Raw genomic sequence first — 14,046 nt, 5'->3', positions numbered from 1 at the left:
ACGTGGGTTTCCTCCAGGTGCTCCAGTTTCCCCCACAAGTCCAAAGGCATGCGCTATAGATGAATTGAATAAGCTAAGTTGGCAGTGTGTGATTGAGTGTGTATGGGTGTTTCCCAGTGATGGGTTGCAGCTTGAAGGGCATTCACTGTGTAAAACATGTGTAAGATAAGTTGGGGGTTCATTCCGCTGCGGCAACCCCAGATTAATAAAAAAAATTAATGAATGAATGACAATGCAGAGAATCGACCTCTACAAAAACATTATGATCCCAAAAGAATTTTGATTAACCACTGAGCCTGAACTTCAGCATTAAAAGGGGAGGATTGAATGAAAGCAAATGAGTGCACTGATCTATGCAACAATATAGTGAGGATGTCCTCTCCGGTTGCTGATAAACTACTTTTTTTTTTTTTAACATGCTCCTTTTTGTTAATGAAAATGCTAAATCTTTACCTCTTCCTTCATAGTTCTATACAACTAGAAGTTAACATGCACACAGTTGCATCTCGGAAGCTCACTGGTGCCATCTTGTACAACTAGCTCATTGGAAGCTGAGCCCCACTAAAATAAAAATACTAGAATTAAGCATTCAAATGTCACAAACCTCTGAATTTGAAGGATGTTCTCTAAATAGAGATGTGTCCATGGCATCGTCATCTGTCCACTGATCCATAATTATGAGCTGAAAGAAAAATACGTATCAACCAGGTGGATTAAATTAACCCAAAAAATATACAGTAGCACTATAACCTGATAACTAAATTAAAGTGACAATTAAAAATATTTTTTTAATGCGGCAAATAAATTATGCTTCCTTTAAAATAAAGATTCACTTACAAAATATGAGTTGTAAAAGTTATTTGTCTACAATAACATGACGGCTACACTAGCAAGCAACTGACTACACCTACTAATTTGCAAGCCTATTAAATATGTTGTGATCACCAGCTACTTTATGTAGTCCTTGCGGATCATTGGAGATGGAAAGTTTTAGTATAAAACAGTTAATGTCACATTACTAGGCTATCCAGTGTTTCCTCCATGCTCCTAGTAAATAGATATATTTCTTAATAGCAATTACTATCTGTTCATTAGCCACTACAGCAGGGGGTTCTTGAGATCTACCTGAGCTCAAACTCCCATCTCCCCTTGCAAACAGGAGTGAGCCCCAGGCTCGAGGATCTTATAAGCTCAGGACTCTCTCCCGGGACAGCATGCCAAACTAGCTTTATAATCAATCATCAGCTAAGTGTGAACTCTTGAAGGTCAATTTAGTTTATCCAATTCACCTATAGCGCGTGTCTTTATTTTTAGCTGTGAGGGAAACCGGAGCACCCAGAGGAAACCCACATGAACATTCAAACTCTATACAAGAATGTCTCCTGGCCCAGCTGGGATTGGAATCAGTGTCCTTCTTGCTGTGAGGTGACAGTGCTAACCACTGAGCCATTGTGCCACCTCATTTCTAAAAATTAGCATCAGTAAAAATGATTCATGTGCAATCATTTTGTTGTTTAGAAGTGACCAATAATCTGTGAGCAGTATTTTAGATTTAGATTTAAATTTATTTCTCCAGGCTTCCGCTTCAAGCAGGGATCAAACTAACATTTCCACCATGGGGGCAGGTGCTCTAATGAGAAGGCTACTCACCCCAGATGGCCTATAACCTAAAGTAGATATGGTAAAACCACAAACAGAAATAAATTCAAATGAAGATCCATGAGAGTGAAGTTACCTTTTGTTCCTGTCCTTTATCAGTTTGTTCCAAGCTCCCTAAAGGCAGCATGTTTGTTTCACCAAGGCTTGTTTCTATTTCTGCACCTTAATCGCATGAAACAATAGTACAATATTTATTATATCAAGAATTTCTGATTCTATCCAGGAAAACATTAATATGTACAGTTGAAGTCAGAATTATTAGCCCCCCTGAATTATTAGCGGCCCTGAATTATTAGCCGCCCTGTTTATTTTTTACCCCAATTTCTATTTAATGGAGAGAAGATTTTTCCAACACTTTTCTAAACATAATAGTTTTATTAACTAATTTCTAATAACTGATTTACTTTATCTTTGCCATGATGACAGTAAATAATATTTGACTAGATCTTTCTCAAGTCACTTCTATACAGCTTAAAGTGACTTTTAAAGGCTTAACTAGGTTAATCAGGTTAACTAGGCAGGTTAGGGTAATTAGGCAAGTTATTATGTAATGATGGTTTGTTCTGTAGACTATTGAGAAAAATATATAGCTTAAAGGGGCTAATAATATTGTCTGTAAAATGGTGTTTAAAAACTAAAAACTGCTTTTATTCTAGCCGAAATAAAACAAATAAGACTTTCTCCAGAAGAAAAAATATTATCAGACAAACTGTGAAAATTTCTTTGCTCTGTTAAACATAATATGGGAAATTATTAAAGAAGAATAAAAAAATCAAAGGGGGGCTAATAATTTTGACTTCAACTGTATTTATATATACTCACCGTGTTGCTTGTCTGGAACAGTTATGGGATATTCTGCACTAAGACTGAGTTGTTCTTCTCCAAGCAGAATGTTGTCTCTTCCAAACTGGACCGCCTCAGAACATCCAAATACTGTGACAGTCAAATCTGGATCACCATGATCTAAAGTAAAAAAAAAATTATAATTTTTGGAAAATCAAGTATTTATTAACTTAAACTAAATTAAAACAGTGCTTATTAGTAGAATTCCATACCCATGTTGGTGTGAGAGGAATTCTCACTTTGATTATCATCAGGTTTCAAGTTAATCTCTTCTTCTACTGGTTTCACATTTTCCTGTTGAAAAAGATATTTGTCATATTTTACAATTTCACAGGTTTGTACAAGTACACATTTCATATACTTGTAAGTATACCAGTATTTAACAGATTTATTATACATATATGGGCTAGTTACACAAGACGGCGCCTATGAGCTTCGGAGACACAAGTGTGTGTGTGGTCACTTCCGGTTGTATAGAACTATAAAGGAAAAAGTGAAGATTTCACTTTTTCGTTGCCAAAATGAGCATGTTTAAAATAAAATAAAAAAACATTTAAAAAGAAGTTTATCAGCGACAGAAGAGTACATCCTTACTACATTGCTGAATACATCAGTTCACTAATTTCAACTATACTCTTCCCACACAGAGAGATTGGGATCATCGATCAAGATGTTCCATCCCAGAGACATCTCTGACTACAAATTGATAGAATCACAAGCGGTACAACATGTACATGTATATGTTCATAAGTGTAGTTATATATTTTGTTAACACACTAAAGACTCATTGTATTTTATTATTAGGATGTACATTGCAGCATTGTGTTTTGTAATGTAATATCTGTGTATTCAATCATATATTGTGGTTAACAAGAAAAAGAGACTCAACTGATAATGAGAGAGTTTTCCTTATGCGTGTGTTATGCTGGTATGTTAAATAATATTTAAGAAACACTAATGCTGTAGGGAACAATTATATATTTAAAGTTTTAAGATTATTTATTGTATTACTACTATATTACTGTTATTTCTATTTACAATCTGTGATATTATACATCTCATATTGTAAAGTGTGTGCGTATATTGAGAGCTTGTGATCTTGACTGCTATGTCTGTTGAAAGGAGAGACAGAAAAGACTCAGCTGATATTGAGAGATTGCCATATGTGTGTGTTATGCAAGAGCGAAATAACACCACCTCAGCATGACCCTGTTTGTGACGCTCCTGTAATTCCTGTGACGCTCCCGGGACAGACGAGTCGCTGAGACTGCAGCCCTGCACAAGACGTTTGGCCAGTGGAGAAATTAAAATGGTGGTGCTCAACTAAGGTTTTTTCTTCACTCTCGCCAATTTTTTTCCCTCTCCACTGTTGCCACTAGCTTGCATTGTTTGGGATCGGTAGAGTTATCCATCGATGTATTTGGTGCTCAGTGTTTAGGCCCTCAATAGTGACCAATAAACCACACTAAACTGAACTGAACTTAAACAATAAATACTAAACTACACTGTTCCAATTTACTATGATCTTTTATTTTATCTTTTAGCTGCTTTAACACAATCTACACTGTAAAAGCGCTATACAAAAAAAAGCTGAATTGAATTGAATGTTTGTGTGGAGCTTCTTTTTAATAATAATAGAAAAATTATTATAACACAATGCAGAGAAGGGTGATGCTGTGGCGCAGTGAGTAGGACAATCGCCTCACAGCAAGAAGGTCGCTGTGGTTTTAGCCTTGACTGGGTTAGTTGGCGTTTCTGTGTGGAGTTTGCATGTTCTCCCCGTGTTCACGTGGGTTTCCTCCAGGTGCTTCAGTTTCCCCCACAAGTCCAAAGGCATGCGCTATAGATGAATTGAATAAGCTAAGTTGGCAGTGTGTGATTGAGTGTGTATGGGTGTTTCCCAGTGATGGGTTGCAGCTTGAAGGGCATTCACTGTGTAAAACATGTGTAAGATAAGTTGGGGGTTCATTCCGCTGCGGCAACCCCAGATTAATAAAAAAAATTAATGAATGAATGACAATGCAGAGAATCGACCTCTACAAAAACATTATGATCCCAAAAGAATTTTGATTAACCACTGAGCCTGAACTTCAGCATTAAAAGGGGAGGATTGAATGAAAGCAAATGAGTGCACTGATCTATGCAACAATATAGTGAGGATGTCCTCTCCGGTTGCTGATAAACTACTTTTTTTTTTTTTAACATGCTCCTTTTTGTTAATGAAAATGCTAAATCTTTACCTCTTCCTTCATAGTTCTATACAACTGGAAGTTAACATGCACACAGTTGCATCTCGGAAGCTCACTGGTGCCATCTTGTACAACTAGCTCATTGGAAGCTGAGCCCCACTAAAATAAAAATACTAGAATTAAGCATTCAAATGTCACAAACCTCTGAATTTGAAGGATGTTCTCTAAATAGAGATGTGTCCATGGCATCGTCATCTGTCCACTGATCCATAATTATGACCTGAAAGAAAAATACGTATCAACCAGGTGGATTAAATTAACCCAAACAATATACAGTAGCACTATAACCTGATAACTAAATTAAAGTGACAATTAAAAATATTTTTTTTAATGCGGCAAATAAATTATGCTTCCTTTAAAATAAAGATTCACTTACAAAATATGAGTTGTAAAAGTTATTTGTCTACAATAACATGACGGCTACACTAGCAAGCAACTGACTACACCTACTAATTTGCAAGCCTATTAAATATGTTGTGATCACCAACTACTTTATGTAGTCCTTGCGGATCATTGGAGATGGAAAGTTTTAGTATAAAACAGTTAATGTCACATTACTAGGCTATCCAGTGTTTCCTCCAGAGTTTTATGCAATTTCGGGTGTTTCATTTTTAATCTTTAGACTTTAACTGCAGTTCAGCAGTTCACTCTCATTCAGCATATTTGCATTCAGGATGTTTTAATGGAATTTGGTACTGCATGGCGAATGGAAAGAAAAACCTCAGCATTTCAGGACTCGCGTAATGGGGTTCTCAACTGGTTTGGCCATGGGACCCACATTTTCAAATGGTCATCAAGCCGCGACCCAAATTTTTAGGAATTATAATAAAATTTTAGGAATTATAATTAATTTGTATTTATTTGTTAACATACACAAGTAGTAACAGATAAATTATAAGAAAATCACCAAGACTTACAAATAAACATTATTTTACTGCTGTCATTCAACAAAATGTATGCCTATCAAATTATAGAAATATTAAAATTTCAAAAAGTTAAAATGTCAAATACTGTAAACAGTAAATGGTTAGGGTAAGGAAAAGTTAAGTTACCATTAACTAAACTGAACTGTTTATAAAACATTAACACTGATCTGGTTAAACTGAAAAGAAACCAGCAAACTGAAATAAAATTATTAAAATAATCATAACCATTTTATAATAATCACCAATTTTTTGCTCTTCGGCTATAGAGTGGGCTTTCTTGACCTTTGCTACACGGTGAGCACAGTAAGATGTACTTGTACTTGTTTTGAACATGAAGATGTTTGGCACTTTTGGGATGCCCTCAGCTATTGAAGTTGTCTTAGAAAATAGTCCACAGGTTTTTCCTTGCAACTGGGATGCTTGATTTCTAAATGTCGTTTTAATTTAGGTTTCATGCTCTCTTGTGAAAGAACCTCACTACATATGAAACACTGAGGTTTTAAGCCTTTTTTGTCATCAAAATATGTAAATCCACACACTTTACATATACGGGATCGTACTTGCGCTAGAATTTCACATATCAAAAGCATTTATGCAGAGCTAGTGTTTTTCCCATACTGATAAACTTCCGGTGACCTGTTATTGTGGACTTTTTTCCATTTTATACGGTTCCTTTTACAGCATCGATGTTCTAATGTCATTAAAATACATTCAGTTAAATAAACTTTGGCATTCATTTAGTGGCTCAAGCGTAAATCGAGACAAAAAGTCGTTTACTCGCACGCGCCCATCAGAATCAGCAGGCTAGCGCAGAAGCTTCATTGAATATACTGGGGTAAAATAAATGCTCATATTTTAAAGACATGGCGGGGGGAATGTAATTTAATGCATTACTTCTTGTACAATCTGAGACCCACTTTATATCAGATATCACTCAGCCAGTGGAGATCGCTGATTCTTAAAGAAAACATAACTTAAACACGCCAGTTTTTGCATTGCATACAGTTCGCCGAAAGTGCTTAACCCAGGTTACTGGCAAATTAAAAGTATTATTAGCAAGCGGCAAGCTCCCGCTCTCCCTCTGGAAGCCAATACGGAAGTAACTAAAACTGCAATTCATCCAAAATTCCGCTAGTCGTGGCCGCTCCTGGCTCCAAAACAGAGCAAATTTCAATTGAGCCCACTGTTAGAATGGCCAACTTTACAGCAGAAAAAAAGGTGTTTACAGCCTGGTACAAAAAAAGATTTTGGTTAATACAGGTAATATTACCCTTCATGACAACTGTGAGGGGGTGAATTTTTTTTATAACTCATCTGTTTCCTTTATATTAAGTTATATTAAGTTTGCATAATTAAGGGAGTGGCCACTTGATTGACAGTTAGGTCTCGTTGGTCGCCGTCACGTCACCTCAGCTGAATCCTGCAGATTAGCCACTGAACTCGGCATATTTATCGTATTTCTGTGTTGCTTTATGTGGCTTTACACAGTCAACTGCCTTTTGGACTTGTTTCCTACAATTATTAGATGGCATGGCATGCTGAGTGAACTTAATTGAGCTCACAAACCATTCACGTGGCCTCCGTTTCCCATGTGAGTAAAGTTATATACTTATATACCATCTCTATACGTGTATTTATTTTATTTAAGATCATTTATCGTTTATATTTATATTTATAGCTGTAATGCACTTCAGAATCTGTCAGATTGATTAGCTGTAGGCTCTAGAACAGTCATCTGACGTGGTGTCATACAGTGTTATGCTGGATTTCATCAATAGCCTTACATTTACTAACAGACTATATCTGAAGTGTTTGGAAGTAATTCGCGTTTTCCTCCTGTTGAAAAACGTCATAAGAACAATGTTTAGTGGCTCAATGTGTTACAGCAGTGTTTTTAAAAGTCTAAACACTTTTTTGATATAGTATACAACCAAGCACAAGTGGTCAGAATACAAACGAGTCACAGGTGATAAAAGTATTAAGCGTTCTCCCAAAGTAAAGTGTGTCTGAACCAGGTCTAAGCTAAATGCAGCATGCGTCTGTAGCTCCGCTCACTCTCAGCCTCTTTGCCCTTGTTTGGTATCCCGCCGTGGGTGTGATGACGCGCGAACAAAATGGCGACGGTTGGCCACGCCTACTTGTGGCTTCTTTTTTTTTTTTTGACCTCAATAACAAACATACAAAATTCAACAATTTACACAAAAGAACACAATAACAATAACAGATCAGGATAAACAATATAAACTTTAAAAATTAAATAAAAAAGAAACAAAAGGGAGAAAAAAAATAAATAAATAAAATTAAACATATACATAACACAAATACAGCAAGAGGAAAGGAGGACTTATGTATCCGTGCTGTTTCCAAAATATTTATCATAGAGAACTAAAAATCTATCACTTTTCTTATTATTAACTAATCTAAGAGATTTAATAAAAACATCAATTTCTATTAAAAAATGTGAAAAAGAAGGCTGCGAACAGGAGAATTTTTGTTTATGGATAAAATATTTTCCATACAAAATAAAAAAGTCAATAATGTAATTCTCTGATACATCAGCCCCACCTCCATAATAACAAACGACATCCTGAAGATGAAAGGGTCTGGAAGAAGCAATGTGGTTACCTATATGGAGATATAAGTTTTTCCAAAAGTTTTTTGTACTTTCACATTGAAAAAATATGTGAATCAGCGTTTCGTCTTCACTCTTACAAAATGTGCATAAACTGTCAATCTCCAAATACTTTGCCAAAGTACCGTTTACTGGGTATATTTTATAAAGAATTTTGAAATGAACCTCTTTTGTTTTATTGGAAATGCAGTACTTATGAGGTAATAGCCAGGCTTTTTTCCAGTCTGTTGTGTCAAGGAAGGATGCCCAGTAAAATTTGCCTTTGGGAACATTATATTTTTTATTTTGAAAAATTTGTCGAATATATTTATTATTACATTTGTTGTCAAATAGACTAATTCCATTTAAAATCAGCTCTGGTTCTTTAATAACATTTTCATTAAACATTAAATGAGATTTTATAAGTTGAATTAGGCCTAACGGAATTGCTTTTTGCACAGCATTAAATTCTTTAAAAGGTAATGGAAAATTATTATTAGACATAAATTGTTCATAAGACAAAAAGTTGCCGGACTTATCAAAAATTGAGAAAATTCCAATTATATTTCGGTTAAACCATGTAGATAGAAACAGATTTATTTCTAATTCTAATATCAGAGTTGTTCCATAAAAAGCATTTATGTGGTGAGAAATTGTGGGAATAACACAATTTCCAGGAAAGAAGGACCTGCTGGTGAAATTTTGACAGTGCAATTGGCAATTTATTTGGTAGATAATTACATTTTAAAATAAAAGGAAGACCTCCAATTTTTGTGAAAATAGAGTTTGGAATAAAAACCATATAGAGTTGGGGTCTTTTAAGCATCTTTTAATCCAATTTATTCTAAAAGTGTTTACTATGTCCTCAAAGTCAATCACTTCAAGTCCACCCTCTTTTCTACTATTTGCTAGAACTGTTTTCTTAAGTTTATGGGATTTATTTTTCCAAATAAAGTTTAAAAATATTTTGTTAACTTCTTTAGCAGTAGGGATATTAACAGAGAGAGAAAGTGAAGGGTATACCAAACGAGACAAACCTTCTGCTTTAGTCAAAAGAACCCTCCCATAAAGGGAAAGGTCTCTTTGTAGCCAAAGATTAAAAATGCTATGAGTTTTTTTAAGTCTACCAGAAAAGTTAAGCTGTTGTCTAGTGGCAAAATTTTTTGTTTAATAAATACCCAGATACTTTACAGTCTCTTTTACTAAAATACCATTTAATGAGGAATCATTAGTTTCATGAATCATCATAATTTCACATTTGGACATATTCAATTTCAATCCAGAAGCACATGAAAATTCTTCAATTATACTTATAGCCTTGGACAACTGACATTTATCTTTTAAAAATAAGGCAGTGTCATCGGCTAACTGGGAGATTTTAATTTCTTTATCAAAAATAGATATACCTTCTAAGTTACGTTCATATATAATATTTAGCGATAGCAATTCTGTTACTAAAATAAATAAAAAGGGTGAGATAGGGCAACCCTGTCTCACACCGCGGTTAATAGAAAATCTTTTAGAGGTGTTGAAGCTAATTAAAACAGAGCTACTAATTTCACTATAAAGCATTTCAATAGCATTGACAAAAAAGTCACCAAAACCAAATAACTTTAAGGTCTGCAAAAGAAATCCGTGTTCAAGTGTGTCAAATGCTTTATAAAAGTCAAGGAAAAGAATCATAGCTTTAGAATGTATGAAGTCAGCATAATCCAAAAGGTCCAAAGCAAGTCTTATATTATTACTGATATGTCTACCTTTTACAAATCCAGACTGTGTCTCAGCAACCAACTGATTAATTTTCGTTTTTAATCTGTTAGCAAAAATTAAGGCTAAAATTTTGTAATCAACAGTGAGAAGCGTGATTGGACGCCAATTATCTATTAAATTGGTGTCCTTGTCTGGTTTGGGAATAAGGCAGATAACACCTTGTTTCATTGACGTTGTCATGTCCTTTAGATCAATGCATTCATCATACATAGAAAGCAATGGGTCTTTAATTAGTTCCCAAAAGTGCATATAAAACTCGACGGTTAATCCATCATTGCCCGGGGATTTGCCTTTCTTCATGGAATAAAGAGCTACTTGAATTTCCTCCAAGGTCAAATTGGAATCACAAAAGGTTTTGAACTCAGGATCAATAACTGGAACGCAAGTTTTAATTTTATTTACATAATGATCACTACAATGTTTGTCAAAAGCAGAAGTGTAAATGTTTTGGTAAAAATCTGTAACAAAGTTAGATATTAATTTAGGATCAGTGCATTTAACACCATTGATATTGAGAGAAGTCAAAGAATTTCTCTTACAGTTCCTTTTTTCCAATGCAAAAAAATAGCTAGAGTTCGCCTCTCCCTCCTCCAGCCATTTAGCCCTGGACCTAACAAATGCACCTCTCGCAATATCTAGATAAGCTTGATTAATTTGTAGATGCAATTCCCTTAATTCTATTTTCTCTTTTTCAGACAAGTTACCTGTTAGTAAAGTATTTATTCTATTAATCTGTTCTGTTATTTTCTTATTTTTTAAATTTTTCAGTTCTTTACTTCTTTTTATTGCTATCTGTCTGACTCTGTACTTAAAAAATTCCCATTTATTCTTGTACCCAATTAGCATTTTATCTAACAATATATTCTTAATTAACTGTTTTGTATTGTTATTAAAAACATCATCTTTTAATAGGCAGTTATTAAATTTCCAATAACCACGTAACTTTGGATTCTCCTTATAACAACCTAATTTCAATATTATTTGATTGTGATCAGTGAGGGGTGCAAATGAGTGATTTACATCTTTAACAAATTGTAAGGCTGATGAAGATAATAAAAAGAAATCAATTCTAGATTTTAAAGACAAATTACTATTTGACCAAGTAAAGTCTTGCGTGTCAGGGTGAAAAAAGCGCCAAGGATCTGTAAGAGAGAGAGATGAACATATTGATAAGATGTTATTAGAATTCACATGAAGAGCTTCATTGCTTCTAGGAGGAAATCTGTCCAATGTGTTATCCAAACATTCATTAAAATCACCGCCTAAAATTAGGAAAGAATCTGGGTATTTAATTTGCATTTCAATAATTTTTTGAGTAATATGAGAAAATAATGTTTTGTTAGCAGAAAAAGAATTATATCCATATAAATTACAAACAACAAATATAGAATTATCCTGCTTTAGTGCCATAATTATCCATCTACCTTCGTTAGATATTGCAGTCTCAAGAATCTGCCCCTTAAATTTATGCAAAAGGATTGAAACTCCAGCTGAGTGATTGGAGCCATGGCTAGAATAAATTAAATTTCCCCACTGATTCTTCCAGAATTTTACATCAGACTCACAAGAATGTGTTTCTTGGAGAAATATTAAATCAGATTCGCAGCTTTTACAAACTAAAAAAATTGCTTTCCTCTTTACCATATCTCGCATTCCTCTAACATTCAAAGACATAACAGAAAATGAATTAAATTTAAAATCCATAACGAATAAACAAAGAATAAATGTATAAACCAACGACTGAAGAAACTGTAGAAACCTTACCTCGAAGGGAGGAACAACAACCAACTAAGTCATAGAATAAACAAAATAACCTCTATGACAATTCTTTAGGACAAAAGAAAACATCTTTTTAAATATAACTAAATTAAAGATCTTTATATAACTCTTTATAAGAATATTCTAGACAGAGCCAAGAAAAATGTCAGAATTTAAATATGGGTAAATTAACGTTTTTTTTTTTTTTTTTTTATCTTGGCATACCAGTCACAGCAAGCATTTAACATAAATTAGGAATTAAATCCTTTGAAAAATCAAACTCTGGCTAAATATGAACCAGATAAATATCTGGCTAAATATCGTTTAACTCCGACCTGATCGCGGGAAAAAATGCAGAATTACCCGTGTTATTTGCCTACTTAACATCGGCATAGTCATATCTCTTCCCGTCAATTAAAGCAAAAGATCCGCGAAAGGAAGCCTTCTTTCCATCTTCTCTGGCCTTCTTGATCAAGGGCCAAAGTTTCTCTCTTGCCACTCTGTCTTCTGGACACAATGCCTCTGTGAATCGCAGCTTGTTATCGCGCAGAAAAGTACATCCTCTAGCTGACTGCCACACAATGTTTCGGAAGCGTCGAAGAGCAAACAAAATAATTATGGATCTCCACGAACCATCTTTTCTCTGCGGGCCGAGACAATGGGCGATATCCACTGCATCATCCATTCTGTCACTGATACCAGGTACCACCTTGCTCAGGATATTGATCACAACACTACGAACATCCTCTCCCGGTTTCTCTTGTACCTCGTGTAGTTTCAGTGTCCACCACCAACTGTACCGTTTGCACACTCCCACTTCTTCTTTTAAAGTTGCGTTCACCTGTTTTAGCTCGAGAATCTCCGTGTTCACAACCTGAAGGGCTTCCTTGTGAGTGGACACTTCGGCTACAAGCTGATGCACGGTCGAGGACAAGTTTTCAATCTGTTTTGCAGTAACGGCAGTTGTTTGGTCAATTGACGCAATCTTTTCGAACATCTTGTCATATTTACCAGCAAGATCTTGAATGGCGGCCAAAATTGCAGCGGATGTGTTGTCACTATCCATGCCTTCACGTTTTGACTTTTTTGAGCTGGGTTTTATTGGGGTGTCGGGCAACGGAGTTGCCAGGACATCGCTCATTTTGGGCCGAACGTTAAACCATTCGTTCGTTGACTCTTCCCCTGTCGCTAAGTCTTGTTCATCCTCCGAAAGTGCAGGCTTCAGGGTACATTCGCTTTGATCAGGATCCATCCTTGACTTAGATGACACGTGAGCAACTTGTGCTTGCTTGTTTTTTCGTCTGCTCATAAACTCAACTCGAAGTAACGTCTTAAATAACAGTCTTAAATATATGTTTATCCATAAGTATTAATTTGTGCGTTACTGGTTGTTTTATGCTCCAACCTCAAGTTTTCCTGACGAGACTTCAGCAACACCTCCTATCTCTCCGCCATCTTGGCCGGACCCCTGTCACTTGTGGCTTCTTTTGCGCTCTTTAGAAACCTATGGGTGACGTCACGGATACTACGTCCATATATTTTACAGTCTATGATTATTAGCTGCTCACGCATTTCAAAATAAAAGTCCGATATAAGCAAAACAAGTTAAAAATTAAAAACAATAATTCACAAAAATTAAAAGTAATTCAAAAACATTTGAAGATCTAAAGCAGCTGTTTTTTTGAAAAAGACGTGATAGTGTAATTACAAGCTGAATGAAACTGCAAAAGACATCTACCCAGATAGCAAAATACACTCGGGCCAGTTCCGGCTAGATTGTCGCCTGCCGGAGACTTACCCCTCGGCCCAACTTCGGCTGCCGGACTCGGGCCGGATGCCTGTGGACTCACTGCCCGATTCCGGCCCGAATCAAGCGGGCCAGATGCGGCGGCCGTAAGTGAGCCGACGCTGCGCATCCGCGCCGGAATCGGCGCGAGGGTAATGTGCGCTGCGGCCCGGAGCTGGCGCGACTCCGTATTTATACACCTTATAAAACCTTTTGGTATTACATTGGTACTTGATATATGGTATTACAACCATTTGAATTTATATAACAGCAAACACAGGCTATAATGTAAACACAAAGTGTAAGCACTGCGTTTAACCTTTGAATAAAGTGCAAACTGCATACATATTCTGTAACGAAAATAATCAGACAAATGACAAAATAAATAAATGTTAAACGTTTATTGATTGCATGAAAAAAATAGTACTAAAATTTTATAAATAA

At 35.5% G+C, this 14,046-nt stretch overlaps 2 protein-coding genes and 1 long non-coding RNA gene across 7 annotated transcripts in view; 1 reads left to right on the top strand and 2 right to left on the bottom strand.

The window, feature by feature from the left end:
- LOC141378929 (uncharacterized) overlaps positions 1-14,046 on the top strand; it is a 173,873-nt gene that overhangs the window by 90,301 nt on the left and 69,526 nt on the right. The gene's annotated exons all lie outside the window — the stretch shown is intronic.
- si:ch211-209f23.7 overlaps positions 1-14,046 on the bottom strand; it is a 160,629-nt gene that overhangs the window by 86,986 nt on the left and 59,597 nt on the right. The window lies entirely within an intron of this gene.
- Positions 1-14,046, bottom strand: part of LOC101882419 (upregulator of cell proliferation) — a 113,513-nt gene that overhangs the window by 65,669 nt on the left and 33,798 nt on the right. For 2 of the 3 annotated variants that reach the window (XM_021468097.3, XM_073930600.1), the window contains exons 2-6: positions 4,894-4,971; positions 2,715-2,796; positions 2,482-2,622; positions 1,736-1,821; positions 605-682 (exon numbers count right to left, since the gene is read on the bottom strand). In XM_021468097.3, coding sequence (XP_021323772.1) covers positions 605-682; positions 1,736-1,821; positions 2,482-2,622; positions 2,715-2,796; positions 4,894-4,962 — 456 coding nt within the window. In that variant the 5' untranslated portion in view covers positions 4,963-4,971. The remainder of the gene's footprint in view (positions 1-604; positions 683-1,735; positions 1,822-2,481; positions 2,623-2,714; positions 2,797-4,893; positions 4,972-14,046) is intronic. The other variant, XM_021468098.3, reaches the window with a different exon arrangement.

Source organism: Danio rerio, chromosome 2 (assembly GCF_049306965.1).
Source record: "Danio rerio strain Tuebingen ecotype United States chromosome 2, GRCz12tu, whole genome shotgun sequence".
Classification (NCBI taxonomy): Eukaryota; Metazoa; Chordata; class Actinopteri; order Cypriniformes; family Danionidae; genus Danio; species Danio rerio.
The sequence above is the reverse complement of the archived record's forward strand: the minus strand, read 5'-3'. Positions and strand labels throughout refer to the sequence as shown.